This window comes from Camelus dromedarius, chromosome X (assembly GCF_036321535.1).
Source record: "Camelus dromedarius isolate mCamDro1 chromosome X, mCamDro1.pat, whole genome shotgun sequence".
NCBI classification, from domain to species: Eukaryota; Metazoa; Chordata; class Mammalia; order Artiodactyla; family Camelidae; genus Camelus; species Camelus dromedarius.
The window spans coordinates 65089586-65113400 of NC_087472.1; the positions used below are offsets into that span (position 1 = coordinate 65089586).

Sequence of the window (23815 nt, forward strand, 5' to 3'; positions counted from 1 at the left end):
TAATTGCTAAACTAGACCAAATGTTGGCAGGCTAGTAACTCCTCTCACTATTTGCAAGGCCTCAAACCTGTACTAACAGCTCTCTTCACATTCTGTCCATAGAAGATGGGCAACAAGAATCTATCTGAAAGTTAACCAAAGAAAACTGGACCAGACAATCATATACAGTAGCCTACTCCCTTCTTAAGTAAAGGCACTGGGGAAGAAAAAGGTAATAAGCTTAGACCACTAACCATCTTCCCCAAAGGCTCATTCATATACTAGAAAGGCCCTGGGCCACGCTAATCCCCCTCAAGAGCAGGCCCCAGACCAGGTGCTGAGTCATGGAGTGCCTGGCCCCTAGGCCTCTAGCTCAAACTTCTGGCCTTGAAGAGAAAGAGGCATGCATGGAGAAGAAAGAAGAAGGGGACCTTCCCAGCCAGCCTATTAAGGGCTCAAGAAACAAAGGGACATATGTGGCTTGCTTCCCTCCCTATCCTCTTAGAAAACATTTGGAGAATAAAAGGACATCAAGTTGGAGACGCCAAACTCAGTGGGAGGGAGAGCTAAGAATAAAGCTAACACCAACCTCAAAGCTCCAAGGCTATAACCTCCCTTAGTAGCCAACACTGCACACAAGCCTTTCCCCTCTGGACTAGGTCAAGGATATTCAGGGTCCAGTTAGCACTTCTCTCACCAGGAAGTGGTGAGTAGAAACAAGCATTAAGGAATGGCCACCTTCCAACCTCCCACTCCATGCCTTGGCTCCTCACACTTTCCCCTTCTGTAGGAAAAAAAAAAGAGAGAGAGAGAAAGAAAGAGAGAAAGAGAGAAAGAGAGAAAGAGAGAGAGAGAGAGAGAGAGAGAGAAAGAAAGAAAGAAAGAAAGAAAGAAAGAAAGAAAGAAAGAAAGAAAGAAAGAAAGAAAGAAAGAAAGAAAGAAAGAAAGAAAAGAAAGAAAAGAAAGAAAAGAAAGAAAGAAAAGAAGAAAGTAAGGAAGGAAGCAAAGAAAGAGAAAGAAAGAAAGAAAGAAAGAAAGAAAGAAAGAAAGAAAGAAAGAAAGAAAGAGGAAAGGAAAGGAAAGGAAAGGAAAGGAAAGGAAAGGAAAGGAAAGGAAAGGAAAGGAAAGGAAAGGAAAGGAAAGAAAAACATATATGTGTAAAGCATGTGTACCCTAAAAGTCAACTACTCCTAAAAACTGTAGGCTTCTGGATACAAGGAATGTCACCAATAGCCAATGCTCAGATGCAGCCCTTTCCTCCTCCTTATCCTCCAGACTCTTCCCCCAGGAGATGGGCTGCTAGGGAATCTAGCCTGGTTCAAGGGAGGGAACAAAAGAAGAAATGCCTTCAAAAGCTATCAGCAGCTATTGAGCACCTGCAAAGTACAGGGCAGGGTACTGGGCACCAAGAATACAGAGATTATGACAAATCCTTACGTCAAGGTGTTTCCCACCTAGTAGTGAAAAGATGTAATTACTGGATCCCACGGAATGCAGTGTGTGCTATATCCACCCTACAGTACCTAGTCACCTTTCTCTCCAAATAAAAAGTTCCTTTGGAGTCTGGTGGGAGAAAAGAAAACAAGATGTCTTCCTGGTGCTGCCCAGTTCTCCACATTAAGCACCTTTTCGTGCTCCTGGGAGGACTGGGAACAAAGTCCTCTTTCCTATCATGAAAGGAACTTACTCTCTAATTGTGGTGCCACATACAAAACAGTGGAAGAATCAAAGACCATACTGTGACATGGTGCCAGGGCTTATGTCAGAGAATGGTGCACTCAGAAAGTATAGGGGCAACAGTGGCAGGAGCCTAGTCAGGTGTAAAGGCCATCCAGCTGAAGCAGGAAGTGGAGAATCAGCAGCCTTTGGTTCCAAAACACCTTGCCTTGGACACAGGGCAGGGTCCCAGTCCAGCACTTCTATATGCAGCTGAGGAATAAGTCACCACCAAGTCCTTGGACTCTTAACTCACCAACTCCCTGTGACGTTCCCACTAACTGAATGCCATGGTGCCCACAGCATTACTCACTTTCCATCCTTTCCTATTCTTTCTCCCCCACCACTACTGGCATGCACATGCCCAGACAGTGAACTCGTGCTCTAAAGAGAGCTGCTTACCTCTCTGGGATCCAGTTAGTTACTCTGAACCTCACCCTTTCTTCTAGCACTTGGAGAGGGCAGTGTATAACTCCCACCTCATCCAGACCCAATAACCAAGTTTAGAGGCCAATTGGGCTGTCACAGCTACCTTTACCATCAAGCTACAAGTGGAATGGAAAGAGCCCTAGACAAAGTGTTGGCTCAGCTCAGTTGTATCCATGCTGTGTGGGCATGAGCAGCATAGGCCTCCTTTGCTCAGGCTCTGTTTTCTTGGATGTAATATGAAGAGGCTTCAGTTAGGGATGTAGTTATCAACGCTGGCCCCAAATTAGAATATCCTAGGGGAACTCTTAAAAAATACTGATGCTCAAAGCCCTAAGCCAATACATTAATCAGAGTCTACAACATGCTTCCCCAAGCTGGCCAAGACCAACTGTACAGGCAAGCTGGACTTCCCCAGTGAATAAAAGTCAAGGAGCCTAGCTGGTCCCATGCAGAACTCAACACCTGACTATAAGAAGGGCAGCTCTAACAGTTAAACTCCACCTTCATTCTAGCCCTCAGGGCCAGTAGGGTCATGAGTTCAAATGTCCCCCTTTCATAAATTGGGAATTTGAAAGTTGCACCTCTTGGGGAGTGATGGAAATGTTAGCTATCTTGATTGTGGTGGTGGTTTTATGGGTGTATACATATACCAAAATTCATCAAATTGTACATCTGAAATATGTGTAGTTTACTGGACAGGAACCATACCACAATAAAGGTGTTAAAAAAAGTCCCCCTTTACCCAACTTTGCTTCAAATCCACAAGGATAAATGTTAAAATGTATCAGCACTAGTAAATTCAACCTCACATGCTTTGACATCAAGCAAGCATTATGACTTTTCCTTCCTCTAAAGGACGAGGTCTATCTGCCATTATTGAACTGGGTTTTTCCATTTGCCGCATTGGTCTCCATGGCCCAACTTTAAGGACCTCACACTCTACACAAAGGGATGGTGACAAGGAAGAGCTGTTCTTCCTGCTTCCATAGCCTTTGAATGCTCTTGTGTCACATTCCCTAGTGACAGCGTCACATTCCTGAGTGCTTACCAACTACTTGTGACCAGGGACTATCTGGCCAGGGACTACACTAAAGTATCTACCTCATGATGTCATCCTATTTCCTGTTTCTGGTGGGTTCCCCAGGAACTGCCTTTCCAGACACCTCTTCCCTCCTCACCTAGATCAGGCAAGGTCTGACTATTGCCACCCTTGCCTGCCTACCCCTCCACCCACTTATGCCCCACAACATTTCCAAGGCCCTTTTATGAAGGTTCTTCCTTTAAAAGCCAGATGTAGCTGACCAACCCCAACCTCTCAGAGTTGATAGAGTTGTCTTGGCCCAGTTTCCCAAAGAATGGGAATATTTCTGAGATGTTTGCCACCATCCCCCTACCCAAAGTGGGGCAGACCAGCCTCCATTGTTGGCACAATATAATATCTCTGAATAAATCATAGACTTTCAGAGCAGGAATGGGCCTCGGAGATTAGCCAAATCAAATCCTTGTAGAACAGACTATGACCCCAAAAGGAGCAGCGGCCTGACCAATATTGCCTTGGGAAGCTAGCAGCAGAGCTCAGACTATAAACTACAGCTCTTCAACTCCAGAAAAACACTCTTTCCACAATTCCCTGATACCCCTTCCACTCGATGACAAGTTGGACCAATGTTCATGTTCCCACCAAAGTAAAAACAAGACCCTACATTAGCTAGGTCTGAGCAGTCTCCAAACAATTCTCACTTCTTAACAAGCAACATCTATGTGTCCAGAACAAGGCAAAGCCAAGTAAGTTACTGGCCCAACCAGGTGGAAAGTTCAACTAGCCTTGAAGGCAGTGGTCTGACATAAGCAAGAAGGGTGACATAGGAAATCAGCTGCAAACCAAGAGTCAGGCCAGGCCCCAAGCAGGCAGGACACAAACAATATGACAGGTGGACATCCATACACAGACTCCAACTACTAGAATTCTCTCTAAAATTTATTCTTCACTCATGATATTTGAGAAGAGACTAAAGGGAAGTTGAGCAACTATTAGAACAGGGGACGGGCCTGATGTTTAAAAGCTGAAACTTCTAGCGTCAGAACTCTGGCCTAACCATGTCTAGAGCTTCAGTCCAGGCCTTTACGAAACAACTCTTGTCTCCCATTTCCACACCCCACCCCAATGCAGAGTCTAAAACCAAAGTCTTCTGTTTTCCACCCAAGTCCAGGCTCCCTTATTCATTAGCTGAGTAATTTCTACAGAGTCACTTAACCTCTTTGAGCCTCAGTTTCCCCGTATGAAAAAGTGGGGTTAATAATTCCTAAACTGCCAAATGGAGAGAGTTAATAAATATCAAATGATATAATAATAGTGATAAGGAGGATTTTGATAACCACAATGCATATCACAAATGTAAAGAATTATCAGTATTCTGTTGGGGACTTTTTTTTTTTTGGTCCAGACATGGGGTGAGAAAAGCTAGGAACACTGGAAAATAATTGGAGGGTAATGCCAGCCAACCTATAAAGGAACTCCTTCAATTCACATCTGACAGGGCTGTTTTAAAAAACAGGGAACTACTTGAAAGACAGCTAGCTACTCCCTAAACCTACAACTCCCTCCCTGCTTCCTAACCCTAGTATTCCCTTCTCTGGGCTGCTCAACAGGTAGAGATTCCAGGAGCTTGCCCAGAGAGGTCTCTAGTAGTTCTTTCAAGATTTCTTCAGTCTTGCCTCTTCCTGACAAAGGCTAAATCCCAGCAGAATGGGAGGAAGGGAGAACTGTTCAAATCCTCATTAGAATAACAGTCCCTATAGGGTAATCTCACACATGGGTCTTTCCTAGCTCCATTTTTTTGAATGGGTGCCTCTCTGCTGATTAATCCCAGGTTTATAAATTTGTCAACCCTACCTGAGTTCACAGCCTGGAGGGATGTTCATAGAGGGCAGAAATGACCTGGGAAGTAGAAGCCCATCACTTTCCTTGCCCAGATGCCAAAGTTCACCATTTTCCTTTCAGTTAAGGTCAGTTATTCACATTACCACAAGAATAATATCCTGTGGATAATTCAGTAGTAGCCATCTAACCACTTTACTTCAACAATTTTTTGGAAATATTTACCTAATTATGTGTTGTTTGGACTATCAGAAGAGCCAAGGGAGTTTGCATTTCCTGGGCTCACATGGCTTAGGACAGCAAGTCCACACATAGCTAGAAAAAGAATGTTTTGTTATGGATATTTGAGAGCTGATTATATGGCAATGCATCACTGGTCCCAAATGGTCTATAAATGATCCTCCACATAAGTGAAGTTATCCTGATAACTGAGGCTTACCGTTTTAAGGGTAACAACCATTGTTAATGGTGAGGTGAAAGTCTTTAATCCACTGACACACTTTACTGCCTTTGTCAACAGTGGCTGTTAAAACATGATTTAAGCTTCTCTGAGCACCTGAATCCTATATGCTTGATTTTCTACAGAAACAACAATCAGCGGCTTTCTAATGTTATTGAAGTTTCACATCAACCCTGTGGATGATCATCCCCAACTGTACCAATGAAGAACGGGAGGCTCAGAGAGGTTAAGGGACTTCCAAAGGGTCACATAGCCAATAAATGCTGAAACACAGATATTCCTACAAGCCTGGCCTATAATAAATGCCTGAGGATACTTCAGATCCAAGCCTTCTCAAGTAGCCCAAGAAATTCTTTATAATGTCATTCATTTTCCCTTTTTAGAGTCTGACCTCAGAGCCTTGCTCTCCCTGCACCACAAGGGTTCAGAAAGCTCCAGTCACTCAGAATCTGCAGGCAGCTTCCTGTTTGTCTAAAGGGGAAGGCAATAATGCGTGCAGTGGCCTGTAGGCCTGGCCGAGTCAAGGTCAACCTCTGGTGGCAGAGGCGCCAGGATTAAAGGCTGGGCAAGCAGAAGCTCAGCTCCACCCACTGTGAAAGTCTGGGAACCAGGAAGACAAGAGAAGGGCAGGACATGCCATGAGTGGGCAGAAGACAGCCTGCATTTCTGGTAATCCTGCTTCTCCTTGTCTGGCCTGGTTCCTCCAACATGCTCAATAACCTCAAGCTAGCAAGTTTCTAAGATCAGCAGTGATCACTGGGCTAGCTTTTTTTTCCTAAATAAACCGCATACAGTTGACTCTTGAACAACATGGGTTTGAACTGCACTGGTCTACTTATATGCAGATTTTTTTCAATAAATACCTACTACAGTACTACAAAATGTGCAGTTGGCTGAATCAGTGGTTGACTGAATCCAAGGATATAGAACCAGGGATATGGAGGGTCAACTGTAAAGTTGTATGCAGATTTTTGACTACACAGGGGTTCACGCCCCTCACTTTCATGTTGTTCAAGGGTCAATTGTATTTATTTGCATTTCACAAATCACTATCTTCCTCAACTCTTCAACTGGATGGCTCCTATGACTGAGTGCTCTGCAAAATCCCACCTTCCTGCCACCTGGACAAGATCCCTGGTAAGTATGGGGTGAGGGGATTCAAATCCAGCTTCACTGCTCTTCTTTGGGGAAGAATGGAAAGGCAGGTGCACACCACCAACACACATACACACAAAGCTTCTTTCCTTAACCTCAGATAGCTACAGCAGCCAGAAGTCTTCTGAGGAATAGGGTTCTCAGCCAGGTACTGTTTAAAATCAAACTACCCTAAACTGGCAAAACCACAGAAAAGGAAGTGGGCCACATTAAGCACAGGAAAGTGGTTTACCCTACCACCAATCACTTCACTAAGATCACTTAGGCACAGGTGAAGTCACAGAAATCTCTACAAGTGGGGTCTACTGAGCTTGGAAATGGGGACAGCTTTCATCATCCTATCCTTCATCCCAACAGAAGGGTCCACAACTCCCACCTTCTCCAGAAAGCTTTCTCTCTCAAATAGGCAAGCCCTTACAATGGTCTCTTTATTTTCCACTCAACGAAGAATATGGGCCCTTTTCATTTGTGTAGATTTTAACAGTTCCACTTGTTTGATCATTTGCTTATTGATGAGCCCATAAAGATGTTAAAAATATGATTTAACATAAAAAGATAGCCACTACATAGTAAGTTAAAAAAAACAAGTTGCAAAACAGTATAGATTTGTGTTATGTGTATATTTAAAGTTATAAGTGTATAAATGCATTTTAAAAAGAGTCTAAGTTCACATAACTAACTGGTTAATGTTGGTTCTCTCTGGAGAACAGCGCTGGGGCAGAAGACAGGGGATTTTATATTTTTCAGTGCTGTTTTATTTCTTACAAATATGTATTAGTTTCATAATGAAAAATCACAAATCAAAAATTGTAAAATAATAACTGAATCACTATGCTGTACACCAGAAGCTAACAACATTGTAAACTGACTTTATGTCAATAAAAGGAAGAAATAAAAAATACAAAAAAATAAAGTCTGGTTGTATTTAAGTCTGCCCTACCAAAAAGCAAAGACTGTGTCTGTCAACATTCTTTTTATGGTGTCTAGTTCAGCACTGTAAGAACAGATGGAAAAAGTCCTTTAAAGACAAGATGACCTTCAGAGGCTCTTGCTATTTTAGGGCCCCCAACCCTATCTAGTAGGCCTAAACCTGTACCTCCCAAATGCTGGCCACATCCTTCTCAGGAGTGGGTGGGAGGAAGAATACCTCCATTGCTCCCCAAATTAGCCTACCTTGATTAAAACATGCCCAAATCTGCAAAGATATGCAGCTCTGGGTCCTGAGACAGCCTGGTGGTGGAGGTGGTGGTGACAACAGCATCAACAGCAGAACACGGCTGCTGGGTGCCCCAACATGATGATCTACAGGATCTCCCTGCTGTCCTCCCTGATCTGTGTCTGTCCCTACCCATCTCTGAGCAAAGAAACCAACTCAATCCTTAAACCGCGGGAGCACAAACCTCTCAGGTTTAGATTACACAATGCAGTCCTGCCTGCTGGCCATGCCACATACAAAAATTTAAACATTTTCAAAAACTAGGTAATGCTTCAAATATGCACTGTAGGGCCAAACTCTGGGTTGCTTCACAAAGGCAGATAGAAATGCTTGCATGGCTACCTGTTAGAATCCATTAAAACCTTTGATTTGAATATTCTCCCTTGGCGTGAACACTACTGTATTGTGTGAAGACTTGGGAAAAGGGAATGGAAATTGGCTATGAACAAGCTGGTCACTCACAGGTAAACAGGCTTTTCAAGGTGTACAAGAGGGACAACTCTTCCCCATTGCTTGGCAATACTCAGCTCCATTCTGCCAGGGCCCAGGTGGGTCCACGTTAGGTAATTTCCAGTGAGCCACTGAAATTGTTCTTTGGCTTTCTAGTAGACCTAGCCAAAGGAATCTGTGCAAGACAATTCCAGCTTGACAACAGTAGCTATTAATGTATCTGTTCAACAAATATTTGCTGAGTATCTCCTCTATGCCAGGCACTATGCTAGGTACTGGAGATGCAGTGGGTAGTGGGAAACTGTCCCTGTTCTCATAAACTTTACATTCTTAGTGGGCTAGGCTGATAGAATGAAAAGAACACACTCCTGAGAGTCTTGGCTTAAAGACTTGCTTTTGCCCCTGACTCCCACTACAAGACCTTGAGCAGGTCTCCTCCCCTTGTGTTTTATAGCTGACCTACAGATCTTCCATAGATTCAGGTAATTTGCTTCCTTTATAAAACATAAAATCCTGTGGGATTAGGGGTTTTCAAAGGGCCAGGAAAGCAGCAATAAGCCATGAGTAGTATGTGGAGAAAACAAAAATCACACTAGATGGAGGAGAATCTCTATCAAAAGACATTGAATCAGGCTTGGATGGTTCCCCATGAGCTGTTTGCCCAAGACAGGTGGGATGGGCAGGCCTTTGAAGAGCACATAGTCAGTGACAGACACAGAGTCCTGTCCTTCTAACAATACATGGCTGGCTTGCAGCCAGAAGGCCTAGAAGTACCCAGTTTGACTGCAGTGTCTGTAAATACTTCCACCTCCAGCTGAAGGGATATTAGAAAACCCTCTACTCTAGTACCTCTCATGTGCTGCTGAAGAACTGGGGAGAAGGTGGTACCTTCCTTCCCAGCCACTTGTGGCCATTCTTGAGTAGGGCTGTGCTGGGGCTGTTGAAGCCATGCTGCTCAGGTAAGTGGGGGAGATGGGACTCCCCTGCATACCTCGCACTAAAAGCATCAGGTAGGTGGGCACCTGTGGGAATGCTTGCTCAGGGAAACCATAGCATCTGACATCTTGGTCTCAGAAGCTTGATGGGCAACACACATAGGAACAGAACTTTAAGAGGCCAACTGGAACACAAATTCTGGGGTATCCTGAGCCTACCCCACCCTGTGCCCCACACCTCACAGAGTACTTCCAGAGGCAGATGCATTGACTGAATCATCACCATAAACCTGAGAAGAAGGGTGCTATTACTCTTTCCATTGTATAGATAGGAAACTGAGAGCTGGAATGGTTTGAGAAGTTTGCACTGGTGGGTCAAGGCCAGCAAGACTCTCTCTCAGGCCTCTCCTCCTTATAGGTTCCAATGCACCCTTCCCTTCTCCAAGGTGTATTTTCTCTGTTACTGGTGCCTAGTACATCCTACCAGGTGCTCATCCAACACTGTTAGAGCCTTGACCTACATTACAGCTGCTTCTCCTTTCCACATATGTCACTGACTATAAGCTCTTCAAAGGCTTGCCCATCCCCAACCACCTCCACCCAGACAACAGCCCCTTCTTGAGATGGAAGGAGTTAGAAACTTTCACAATGACAAGTTCACTAAAGGAGAAAGCATGGGAGCCCAGATGGCTGCAGTACCATGTGGTAAGGATAATGACAGAAATTCTTACATAGTACAAGTGGGCCCACAAAAGATAGTGCAACTAATACTGGGTGCATTAAAGAAAGCTTCCAGAGGAGGTGACATGGGGGGAAGGTGAAGAGGAGACACTCGACAATTCAAGTTGAAAGAAAAAAACATAGGCTCAAGTTGAAAGATATAAGAGGTATGGCTTACTTGGGGAAACTTGACCCCACAAAGCTATAACATAGCATACAGGTGGGGACAAGTGGAAGCTAAGTGTGGAAAGAGAGCTAGGATGGAGCCAGGTATCCAAGGTCTCTCCATATACACCATGCTAAGGGGTTTAGATTTTTCTTGTTCATATTCACTGCAGTGTTATAAATGGTGGCAAATTCTGGGACTAGTCTAAATGCCCCCCCAAAGGGGGAATGATTAGTAAATGATCACATAGTCATTGACAGAATTTTGTAAAGCCATCAAACTGTTTATTTTTCAAAAGTAAATAGCATTTACTTAAGTTTGTAGTGATATGTTAAATAGGGATAGAAAAGTAAGATTTTGTATGTATCATGCGATTACACCACAGAAAACTAAGGAACCTAAATGAGATATGATAAGAAATACACATAAATAATAATTGCTATGTTAAAATGGTGGCTTTATGGAAGATGTCTCCCTCTATTTGCTAAACTTTGTCATATGCCATGTCAAGTTTTATAAAAAGGGGAACTACAAAAATAAAGAATCACTCTTCTTACATTTAACTCCTTTTTCCTTCTCCCCTTCTCCTTCCTCCCGCTGCTTCCCTACTTTCCCTCACCAACAGTCTTTCTAATCTACCACCTGTGACTGGAATCCTTAACAACAAGGCCCCTAGGAAGGAAAGGCTGCCAGCAAGGTGGCTGCTCCCAGCAGAAGGCTCCTACATGGTCCAGAGGCCATTCCAGCTCGATGCTAGAGAAGAATCTTCCACCCAAAAGCATCGTCCAGCTTTACTAACTAAGACTTCTCTGATTAAACTGCCCTAGGAACTTGTCCCCACAGGAAAGAAGACAGATGCCAAGAAGACTTCTATCTTGCCCTTACTCCAGGAGGCTCAGTGCAGGTGAAGTTCAAGTTGATGGCCAACTCCCAGGTGGCTGAGATACAGCCTGGGATCCTTGATTCACAAGCAAGGACTGTACAAAATGTCAGGAAGGAGGAAGAAGGGTGAAAAACAATCCAGCCAAGGGCACACCATCTCCAGGAACTTGCTTATGCCCCATAACCCATCAGGCCCTCACAGGAAATTCAGAAATCCTTCCTCTTTGATCTACAGGTCTAACACCAAAGGAAGCCATATTCACAAAATGCAGGACCAGTTGAAGTCTGAACACAAGGCTTGTGGCAATCTCCCTCACTAGAAATTCCTCCCCTTCACTCCACCCAAGACCACATCACCTAGCTCTCCCATCCAAAGGCAACACAGACCATCAGTGACTCAGACGGAAGAAGGGGAAGGGGAGCTTAGCAATTTAAGACTCAGCCAAAAGCAATTTCATAACCCTAAGGAGAGGGATGTTGTGGGGGAAGGGAGTAGAGGAAGTTAAATCTCATTTGCAGTTCAGTTTTGGTTTGTTTCTTGGTCTTCCCCTTCCCCACTGGAACAATGACCAATTCAAGGGTCTTCTATTCTTCCTGGAGTCACCAATGACCCAACAGCCAACAAGTATTCTTTGCAGGCTGAACTCCAAGGCCATACACCCAAGGAACTCAGTCAACAGTTGTCTCTCCAAGCCAGGATACCCATCGCAAGCTCTGTGGTAGGTGGACCCAATAGGTCTAAGCAGAACTCACTGAAATAGAGAGGGCTACTTACATAGTGATAGCTGGGAGGTGGGGGATGACACTCCTAATGACATTCTAAAGAAGGACAACTTCTGCAAACAGTTACTATTCTCTGTTCTGTTATACTCTTTCCAAGAACCTCTTACTATCTTCTTAAAGACTAGGCATAAATAATCAGAATGTCAGAAAAGCTAGTGCCCTCATTTTACAGATATGAAAACTAAAGTCCATAAAAATGCCTTGCCCAAAGTCGCACGGGCAGAGACTGAAAACAAGATATCCTGGTTCAGTCTGTTAGTCTTTTCACTAGACCATTTCTACTCAAAAGCATTTTTTAAAAAATCCAGACAGGTACTTCAAGCTGTAAGTTTCAAAAGCTCAGCTCTTCTAAGCTAGGGCTCAGGACTAGGGATAAGAGGCAGAGGGACACTGGACCAGCCCACTCAGGAAGGCCAAGTGAGAAGCCTAGGTGTACAAAAGGTGCACATAAAGAACTTACCTACTGGAAGGCTTTAACCTACTCCAAAGGAATAGTTTCAAATGCTGAGAGCCCCACCCACCCCACCCTACCCCAACACTCTGAGCCTTTTCAGGCAAAGTAAGACTACTCTTAGGCTATCAGAGATCTAGGTAAGAAGCTAGAGAGAGGTGACCAGGCAGGGTGAAGAGGGCAAGGGGAGATAAGAAAGCAGGGTGGAGAAATCACAGTCATTCCAGAGCTCTCCCATCTTCCTCTCCCTTTTCTCATTGCCCCCTTCACCTCATCAAAGAGCTTCACCTCCTGCTCTAAACAAGCCCTAAACAAGCAGAAAGAAAAGCCTGCAGGTGGCACTATATAAACTTGAGAAAGGTATCCCCTGTACCAAAGGAGAACAAGTTGAGGTAGCAAAGGCATTTGAGGGGGGAGAAAATAGCCAAATAAGGCATACTTGACTGGTAAGGAATCATCAGGAAAGGTTCCAGAAGCTGACGTCGTGGGGAGGAAGCCTTTAGTCACTGGTTTCCTCTGGCAACTGGCCTAAGGCCAGGAGGCAAACTCCCAACCTTAGGAAAATGCCCAAGCTGTGGCAGACAGAAAGGAAACTAAGGCTAAATTTTCCCCAGGCCCTCTTCAGGTCCCACTGGAGCACCTCTCCAAGTACCAGCAAAGAGGTGTGGTATAACCCTGAAGCAAAGCAGCAGATGTTCTCACCACACATTTGCTAGATCCACCATGGCCCAGGTGCCAAGAAGAGTAAGGAACCTGGGAAAAGGGGCTTTACTCCAGTTACATATTTCTGGTATTGTTGATATTTTCAAGTTAAAAGAAAAAAATTCAAAGACAAAAATGGTAAGTGACTTTTGTTCTCAACAAGGGAATTCCTGTGGGTTAGTCAAGCTCCCAGGAATATCTGCAAGGATGTTTGGAGAGAAGTTTTAGCTCACTTAAAACACTTGGAGATAGCAAAGATTTGTACAACTTAATTAATGACACCTAAATTGCCAATTATCTTGACCTCCACCTTCCAACTCTATACCACATAACTGTCAACCCCAGTTAAAGATTACAATAGGTAAGGGCCTCTTGGTATACTTCATCTAACCTACAGGCTTTCTGAAAAACACAGCGGGGTGGGAGGGGACATGCACAGATTAGACCAAGACAGTAAGATCAGGAGCCTTATCTAAACGTACTTCACTGGAGAAAAGCAAACCTTGATCTTTCCCAGGTATTTAAGGGAGGCCAGGACTAAAGAGAGGGAAGGAAATGCTGACCAAGCTTGACAGGTAAGCCTTATTCCCCCTCCTAGGCCCTGGCCCCATCACCTCCCAGATATATATTCAGGAAAGGATTTTTCAAAATTATACTTTATTATGTATGACCAAATGCCCACATCTAAACTTTTCTCTCATTAGGCCCTGATTGATACCCTGGCCACATAAAATAGCTATCAAACTCTCACAAAGTGGAAGAGTCACCAGAGACAGGAAGATATTTCAACCTTCGAAGTCACCCATCACAGGAGCTACCTGGCAAAACCTTACTACTAAACAAACACAGGGGTAGGTCACCATACCAATGGCCTAGGAGCTGTGTTAACCCTTACCTTATATCACAACAAGCCCACTGAAAGGAGCATCAAATCTAGTTCTATCATCAGGCACAGACAAAGAGCTGTGCTTTTAAAGTCACCCAAAAGGCCCTTTCTCTGAGTTTAAGGCCCAGATACTGCAGCTGGGTCCTGGCCGGAAAATGCCACACTCCTCAACCTATCACAATCACACGCTAAAGAAATCCTCCCCTTATTTCCATCCTTTCTCAAAGACCTATCTCATAGCAAAGCCACCGAGAGAACTGAAAGCTGTTTTTAGGTTGCTGGCCTAAAGAGAGTATGCACTAAGCTCTACTCCTTGGTTTAGTTCACATGGAAACACGAAGGAAAGAGCCTCTCAGATACACACTTGGGCAACAGAGACACAAAAAAATTTGTTTTAGTTAATTCATCCATTTCTGGAAAACCCAAGGTACAGTCTACCCTAACACACCCCTTCAGAAGGGGTTTGCCAATTAAGACAGGACTGTTGGCTCCAAATGACCCTAGAAAGAGCAACTTGGTCTATGCTCGCATGTAGTCTGTGGCTCCCCTTTAAACAATCGGCACATCAAGCCTTCCTTCATTTCAGACAAACTCACTTTCAAGAGAGCGCTGGCCTAGGGCCACCTGGTTTACAACCACGCACCAAAACCACATCACTGCTTCACCCAGAATAGCCACTGCCCCCAAGTGTACACATCCTTCAAGACCCGTTTCATGTCCCAATAAACTCTCTTCTTCTAAAAATCTACAGAAAATTCCGCCTAAAGTATATATTTTTCTCAAACTGTTTTTAAGTGAGTTAGCCCTAAATCTCCAGCTAAATATGAATTCTATGAAGGCAGCAATTGTATCCTCCATTAATTTATTTGTGTCCCCGTCATAGTAAATAGCAACCACTCAATAAATGGTGAGAATGCAGCTGCCTGCCTTCTTTCTCACCCCCTCCTACCCAGCACGTGGTTGGGCATATAGTAGTTCCCTAAATAACTAATAATAACTAACATTTGCATAGCACTTATTGGATGTGAGGCACAGTTCTAAGCACTTTATAATAACTGCTTCATTTAATCCTTACAACAACCCAACGAGATAGGCACTACTATTATCTTCACTTTGCAGTTGAAGAAAATGAGGGACAGAAGTTAAGTAACTTGCCCAAGGCTACAAAACTAGTTGGTCATAGAGCTGGGATTTGAATCCAAGCAGTTTCAGAGTCTGTGCTTTTCACCAATACTGTATGCTCCCTTTCTGTAAAGACCTGAAAAGTCCTTTTTGGCTAGCTACCTTCACTGGGCTTGGCCTACAAAACCTACAGGTGAATAGTGAGAGTTAAGACCAGGTGACTCTAGCCTGGATCCAAATGGTTGCAACAGCAGCAAATATGGTCACTACAGGGGAATAAAGTACCATAATGTCCTTCTAACTCAAGGAGCAGGTCAAGCTGGGGCACTGAGTCAGAATACAAAGAAGTCAGAGCTCAAAACTGTAAATGGCAAAGAGAAAGCGGGGAATTTAGGTAAGGGGCAGGCAGGAAGAGAAAAAAGTCATTCTGAGGCCCCAGAAGAACTGAGTCACCCACTGACTGAAACCTGCTATAGCAGAACCTATTTAGGGGAACTCCATTGTGGCTATATTCTTAATGTAATCACCACAGAGCCAGTTCTCTGGAAGTCTACGTCCCCTGGGTGAAAAGAGTCATCCTTCCAAGGCAGGCAAGTCCAGTGAGAGGCCACTAACTTGGGAATCGGGAAAGCAAAGTTCTCCTTTCAATACTATTACTAACTTTCTGTAATCCTGAACAAGGTAGCTAACCTTTCTAAGTATGAATATGGAAAAGAAAGAACTTCATAAAAATTCTTATGACAACGAGGCCTCAAGCAGGAAACATGGCTAGTCTCCTCTCCTTACCTACTCAGTGCACACATCTGCTTTCTACCACCCTTCAAAGCCAAAGCAAAATACTTAACTCCTGGGAGGTGCTATAAAGAATCCCAACAGTAAGTCGAAACCATCTCCATTATCTCCATAAAAAGTAATCTCTGAGATCAGCTCTACATACTCAGGACTTGCTCTTCCCAGGACCATATTAACACTATGGTTAAGTCACCCACAGTACAGAGGGAATAAAAACACTGAGCACCCTGCAGTGAATGCCATTTAAAAAGGCAGACATTCAAAATTCTTCCCCTAATCTGGGGACCAGGCAAGCTGGATTTTACTCCCAGCCTTATCACCAGTTCATTCAAATCATTTCTCTTTCCTGGGCTTTGGTATCCCTAATCTAAAACATAAACTAAATGAACTAAAAAGTTTAAGGCCAGCTCAGTTGCTCTGTGATTCAAAACACTCCTGTGAGAAACCTAGACCATCCAGAACAATCAGCTAAATGGGAAGCTTAAGGCTGAGGAACCTCTGGGTCTTCATAAATGCAGATGCGTTTGAAATGTTGCATCCCACAACAGCTAACCCTCAGCTCACTGGTGGTAAATACCTTAAGAGGTTGGTTTATGCCTACCAGCTCCTCACTGTCTACCACTGTATCTAACTACCACACTCAAGAGGTTATTTGAAGCACAACTCAGGGAGAAGGGGGTTATGCTACAGGCAAGCAGTGAGAAGAATGGGGGGCATGAGGTCTTCAATGTTTGACTGAGGCTCTTCAGCTCTTCAGTCAAACTACAGCCTTCACAATATAGTCTCAGCTGGCTTTCTTCTTATTCCACAGTAAGGAAAGATGTAGCCCTTTCTCCTCCATAGACTTAAGAAGAAACGGCCAAGAATACTCATGCCAGTGTTCTTTTCAGAACTACTAGTGAGACAAACTGACTCCCAAGCTAGAAACTCTCTATTCTGATCTTAGTACCCAGGAAGAAACAGCACTCCAGAGGTATATGGGATAAGAAGACACTTTAGCAAGTGCTGTTCAGCTTTGTATTCCCAGCAGAGCCTAGCACACTGGTACACAGAAGGCATTCAAATTTAAAGGAAAAAATATCTGAAGGGATAGAAATACAAATGGGAGGCTTGAGGCTGTACCATCAAGGCTTTCAAGAACATCAGTACTGGAAGGGTCCCTAGACTGTATCCATTGCTAGTATAGTCCATTCATGACAAGCAGGAAAGACTGAGGGCCTGAAGAAAGAACTTGCCTAAAGGTCCACTTCATTTGGATCATTTTACTGAGTACAAGGAAGATGTTCTTCTTACATGGAAAGAAAAGAAGAAAAATTATCAGGTCAGTGTTACCTGTCATTTTCCAACATCCACCTTCCAAATCAATGGAGTCCTGAGCTAACCCTACAACTGATTGCTACTGTACCACAAATCAGAACCTGGAACTGAAAAGCTTTTCAGCTCTATCAAGGATGAAATAGGAGGAGGGAAGAACAGCAAAACCAGTCAATCATGACAAGACCACCTCCTTCATTTGGCCAATAGACTGCCCCAAAGGAGACCACCTCTGTAATGGCTTTTTTGGGGGTATAAAAGAATGAAATGGGACAGCAGGGAGAAAATATTATGTCTTAGGAAAGATACACATGATAAACTCAGTTCTATCTTTGAAAGATCAGAAACAGACTGTATCAAACCTGTAATGATGCCAATTTTCAGCAACTCTAGCTGTGAAAGGCCCAGTCCTAGTAGTAATGATAGCCGGATAGCCTCCCCTCTGAGGACCTTGAGTCTTGAAATTTCAGTAAAGGGGACTCCCAGGAAGATACAAATGAACCTAGATATACTGTTGCCAAGTAACACTACTAGAACAGAATTCAGAATAAATGTAGCTGACATCTCATCTTATCCAGAGAAAATTGGAATTAGAGTCAGAAAATAAACCAGATGACCTCTAAATGTCCCTTCCAGCTCCACCATTCAGTTAAGCAATCTCCTGAGAGGAAGAAGAAAGAGAAAAGTAAGAAGAACTTTAAAACAAGTTATTGTTATAGGCAGCTGGATAATAATGAAGAGTTAGTAGACTAGTGATCAATACCATCTCTGTCACCCACACAGAGCAACTTTTCCTTCTCCAAGTCTAATATAATAGAGTATAGATTAGTTAGTACCTTCAAGGGTCCCACAAAGGCTCTCCTGCGCCACTAAACCCTCTCTGCTCAGAGAACTATTCAAAGAGAAGCCTAAAGGAAATCTCCAAGATGGTTCTTGCTCTATCATCTAAACTTTTAAAAGGGCGAAGTGAACTGGAGAACCAAAGAAGTGGACAGATGCAGGATCCAAAGAGTCAATCCCTCTTACATAACCTCCATTCCTGCTCCTTTGTCCACCCTTGAAGTCTGCAGGCAGAGCTGATTCAAGGGTTAAAAGACTGAGATTCTGACTCCTATTCACCAAGTATCACTTTAGATTCTGCCTCCTATTCACCAAGTATAACTTTAGTGCCACTCGAGTGGCTCAAGCAATGCTAGGAATGGCAGGAGAATAAACAGTCCACACAGCCCCTGTTAAAATTTAGCTGGATACAGACCCAGAAGCCTTCAGAGAGTTTAAGGAGCTGGGCTCCTTCCATCTGCTCATAAGTTTGGCCCCATCAATGACCATTTGATCACCCTTCCCCCAACCTGTTGAGCTAGGGCTAATAACCCAGCAAATTAAAGAGGTTTTACCAAGACTGATCATTTAACTAAGGCCCAGATTAAAATCCTAGCTTTGCTACTGACTTGCTGCATCATCTAGGTCAGTCTCTCTCTATATGTGGGTCTCAGTTTCCTCATCTATACAATGAGAACAACTGGACTTGACAGTTGTGAAGAGCCTTTTCAATTCTAATAAACCAAAAACTCAAGAACACCTTGAAAATTCAAAACAATCACTTTTTAGGGAATCCAAGAAAAGTCCCAAAGACTTTGTGATCTTAAAAAGAAAAAAGAGGGTTGAGAGGAGAAAGGAAGAAACCTTTTTTTTTTTTTTTAACACAACTGTCTTATCACCAGAAAGTATAGATGTCAGTTAATAAGTTTCTTCATTCTAGCTACTAAAAGAGACTCAGAAAACTGGGAACTTGAAGTAGAATCCAAGAATTGTAGTGCAGAGGGGCATGTTTTAATGTATTTAAAGGGAACTGAGTAACTAAGGGAGACAATTGGCTGTAAGAGTGAAACAACACTGGAGATACTGTAGACATGTTTCATATGAATGAATGAATTTGATTTTTCCACTACCCTTCCCTGTCTGTCATACTCCAAAAATAACCTAAAGCACACTTGTGAAGAAAGAATGGAGAATAAGGAATTGCCTTCCTTCATTAAAGGTACTAGCTGGTATGCAGTGAACTAGAGTGTGCCCCTGAACACCTCAGCATTGGAATAAGAAATGAGAAAAGTAACAGGAGGCACCTTGTGACACTTCCAGCTCTCACCAGGAAGACCACACAAATTCCAACATTGGTTACTTTGCCCAAATCATCCACTTCCTTTTATCTGAGGACCAGAAAGTCCTGAGAATAGGAGGCAATTTGCTTTGAGCAAGAGAGGGGACTCAACTTCAAGAGTCCTTCACTGATTCAGCATAGAGGGTAAATGGGTCAATGAACATCAAAAAGCATAGACCCCCCCCCATCTTGGTTCTGTCACCATCCGCCCTTAGGTAATAGGTCCTATCCTGTAGGCCTAAATATTCTCATTAGTTGAGAGACAGAGAAATGTACTAGATAGATAGTGTCTGAGGTCCCTTTCAAGTTAAGATTCAATAGTCTTAATAGGCATGTTATAGTTGTTTTCCCTAAAAATTGATCACTCCTTGAGCTAAACAGCATGGAAAACCCTCCAAAGCTTCCAGACTATGAAAATTCAGCCCTCTCTTTCCAACTTGATTCAGTTTTCAGTCAATCTGCATAAAAATACTTCCAGTAAATATTTAGGTACTTTCAGTACCCTAGGCCTGATCTCAAACAGGTCATACTCCAGTCTCTCTACATAGCCCGCAAAGATCACCATGCTGTCTTTTGTACTACTTCCAACTGAAGTGGGATGGTTAAAATGACTTTGAGACGATTTCCAGGACCATCAAGTTACGTTTAAATGAGAGCTATTTCAGAATCAAGGATAAGAGATGCCACTAGAGAAGAGAGGTTGTGGGGCACAGTTTATTCCCAGAGATCTAGCCACCTAATTATGCAAAGCCACATCTGAAACGGAGTCAAGGAGTCAATCACAGAGATATAAACCCAAAGAGAGGCTCCTAGAAGTATCTTTATAATCCTCTGTGAAGGCAGAAATAGTGGGTTTTTTGCCCTCTCTTTTCAAAACCATTCTTTCAGTTTGTGTGTATGTGGGGTGGAGGGAGTGTGGAAAAGCTCTATGTCATAAAACCATGAGCAGTTGTAAAGAGAGAGACGGTAGAAGTATATACTTGTTGAAAACTTGGTATTTCTGAAGGACAGGGTTCTGGAAAGGCAAGAATGACTTAGCAGTAAGGCAGGAACACAGCAACGTGGCAACCAAAGCTCAGCACACACCCAAAGAACTGGGCTCCCCACTCCTCTCTTTCAGAAACCCTCAGCCCTCCTCACTATCTCAGATCTACAAAGCTCAGGCAGGCCTAGGGAGAAGAGTCCAGGAGAAATGCACAGCCTAGGCCAGTGCAACAAGCTGCTTGGCCTAAGGGACTCAAGCCAGGGTGGTCACCCGGCCTTCCTGAGCAAGGGAAGGGCCTCAGCAGCCATTTGGCATGACTTGCACAAAAGCAAGCAGGGCTCATTATTCAGACACACCCCTCCCCCCTCCCTCCTGGGCATCCGGCCCCCTAGGCCCCGCTCCCGGGAGGCTTCTGTACTTCTCATAACAGCCAGTGGGGTAGAGACCAGATCCTAGAAGCTACCACCACTCTAGAAAGGTGTGGCCCCACAAGGAGAGAATCCACATCTCACAGAACAGTCCAGAGGGGCTAAGAGGAAATAGAGAGCCAACCTCAGTAAGTAATGGGAAAAGCAGGGAGTGGAGAGGAGGAAGAAACCAGTCTTCTCCCCTGGGAGGTATGGCAGACGGTCTCTTTCTTTAGACTGGTGCCTAGCGAAGTGTTAGCCACCCCGGGTAAAAACAAGCAGCCTCGATGAGTTCCCTCCACAACTCTCTCCTTCCCTCCTAGAGGGAAACAGCTGAAGGCACCTGGGGTGGCTGTGGGAAAGGTAAGCGGGGGTGCGGGATCCGCCCTGAGCAGCTCCCACCCTCCCCCTTGCTTCTCGAGTCCCATGGCCCCTCCTGGACAGTGGCAGCATTGCCCCATAAAGGCGCCAACTCCTGGACTGGGCTAAGTGTTCTCCTCTGGACCAGAGTCCTCTCCCCAGCGCCGATGGCCCGTCTGGGCCAAGAGACCTTGGGCCCCCAGGAAGCCTTCCCTACTGTCGCATTCCAGCCACAAGGAACTGGAATCTGAGAATGAGGCTGCCCCCGCCCGGGCCACACTTTTACCCCCCGGACCCCCTCAACCCGCGAGGGCGCGCGAGACCCGGACTCCACCCCCACCCCTCTCCACGCCAGGCCTCAGCAAAGGGCGCGGCGTTGCGAGCGGGCGGGTGGCTGGCCAAGCCCCCAGCCATCAGTAAGGGGCTACGAGGGTCCACTAGAGCCCCTGGGGCCCGCAGCGCCCACCCCCTGCACTCACGGTCTTGGGCATGGTGGCGGCGGAGTTGGCGAAGTTTGGCTGGAAGCTGTCGGGCAGCGCTGAGCAAGCAGTACACACGGCTCGAACTCCGGGGACTGGGGGCTCGGATTGGGTCTCTCGCTAGCTCTGGGGCGACTGCTGCGCTTCCTGCTAACGGGCCACGACTTCACAAACCCCACCCAGGAAAGAGCCGCCCCCGTCGCGCCGCCCGCTCCTTTATGTGGCGGGGCTTCCGCGCCGCTCCCCGCCCTCGCGCCCGCCTTCTTGCCGGCCGCCGGCCTTGCCCCGCCCAGCCCAGCCCTGTCCAGCCGGGCCACACCAGCAACTTGGGGTCCAGGCTGGGCTTGGGGACCCCAATAGGGGGGTCATCCCCTCACCCCGGCCCACCATGACCCCCTCCCACCCCCTTCACAGCCCCTGGCCCTCCGCATCCGCGCCACCCGGCCCCACCCCCAAGCAGGGCCGGGCCCTAGGCCGCACCCTGCAAAGAAGCTTACAGCCCTTGACTGCAACTTTCCACTAATGGGGAGCTCACTACCTATAAAAACTACCCATTCCCTCTCAAGATGGCTCTGACTCTCAGAAAGTTCTTCCCGTGTGTATTTGAACTCCACTTCTCTGTGGTTTCGCCTGTGGATCTAAGTTCTGCTCCCTGAGGTCACACGAATCCCCTGCTCTCCGTAACAACTCCTCAGAGATTTGAAGATCCCATATCCCCGTGAAACTTCTCTTGGCTAAACTGCCTCAGCTCCTCCAACACTTCATCAATTCTCTTCCGTAGGACACTACATCCCTTTCCCCACCATATTTTGTCCCCATCCTTGCTCAAGTCTCATTTTTGTCAGAATTGGACTCACTTCCCCCATATCTGTTCTCTATTCATTTTCCTTCCTTCAAATCCCGGTCTCTACCTTCTTCAAATCAACGCCCTGATCCTTTAGACCCCTCCTCCACCACATTCACAGATCTACCAGATTCACTTTCTGATTAGGCTATAATTCCTTCAGGTTGGTTGCACCCCCAGTCCACTCCTTTGTGATGTGTCTGCCAACCTCCTTTCTATTTCTTGTCAAGGTCACAGAATCCCAAGACAGAGGTGTTCTAGACTGTAGCAATTATGTGGTTGAGTTTTAGTTTGAAAGTGATCAGCCATAGTCCTTTTTTTTCTCTCCTATCCACTGGCAATTATGCAGAGGCATGGTCTGAGTATCCTCTGTGCAGCAGGGCAACACATACCTCAGGGATGATGAGCCAGCCTGGGGCAGTGAAAAGGATATTTGAGAGAAATGGTCAGGACACCTGGCTTTTAGTCATAGCTTTGCTATTAACTCACTCTGTGACCACTACATAGCCTTGGGTAAGTCCCTTTTCCCCTTTCTGGGCTTGAGTTTCCCCTTCTGTAACAAGAAAGGGCTGGACTCCTGGGCTTCCAAGGTCCTTTCCCACTATAACATTAAAAAAGAATAAGAATGGAAGTAGACTCCCTAGGACAATAGATGAGTCTATCAGGATTCCATAAAGACTGGCCTCGCATTTGCTCTCAGGAATCAGCAGTCCTATTCTCTACTCCTCTTCTTTCCCAGCTCAGCAGTGTCTGTGTGCCAATGTGCCTCAGTTTCTCTCACTGCTGCTGAGATTCATCGATGTACGCTAGGGTAGACAAAGTTCCCTGCCCACTATCTTCCTGAGCTGACCATTGACCCGAGGAAGAGAAGAATTCCCCATAAAGCCCCAGCAGCATGGGTAGCAATGGCATCCAATCACATTCCTTGACATTGCCATGGCCCTTTTCTCCCAGAAGTTCAAGGAACTCACTAATTCCCTCATTCATATTCTCCTAGAGCCCACAGGGGCCTGAAACTAGGCTAGGTGCCTAAAGGGGGAGGGGAAGTTGATTGGAAATGCCAATTTTTGTTATCCATCCTGGAAAATGGAAATCCCCTGTGTGTCTTTCCCCACATCCCATGCCAACATCCCCCCTCCCCACCAAACACACACACACAAGAAAGCTGGTTAGGGAGTGTCAAGCATTTGAATACAGTATTAAAAGGGAAAGGAGACACAGGAGTCTGAGTGTGGGAAGGAAGGTCAAAGGGTAGGGAAGCTAAGAAGGTTGATGGAAAGAGGGACTGAGAGAGAAGGAAGTGGTTGGCTCCCTCGGAAGGAGAAGGGTGGGAAATGAATGGAAAGCATACTCAGAGACTGTTTAGTCTAGCCCACATTCAGGCCAAAGGAACTGAGGATCTGAAAGAGGAAAGAACCTACCCAAGTGTGGAGGATGGATTCAGGGGTAACAGAAAAGACAAAGAGCTCAATTAAGCTGTTGCCATAACACAAGCAAGAATTTCTGAAGGCTAGAATCAGGAGGGTAAGGCCGCCCCCACCCCCAC

The 23815-nt window shown here is 45.1% G+C and overlaps 1 protein-coding gene across 1 annotated transcript in view; it reads right to left on the bottom strand.

Annotated features, from left to right (window-relative positions):
• MSN (moesin) overlaps positions 1-21617 on the bottom strand; it is a 64319-nt gene extending 42702 nt beyond the window's left edge. The window contains exon 1 of the mRNA XM_064483083.1: positions 21426-21617. Within this exon, the coding sequence (XP_064339153.1) occupies positions 21426-21437 (12 nt within the window). The 5' untranslated portion in view covers positions 21438-21617. The remainder of the gene's footprint in view (positions 1-21425) is intronic.
• Positions 21618-23815: the final 2198 nt, after the last annotated feature.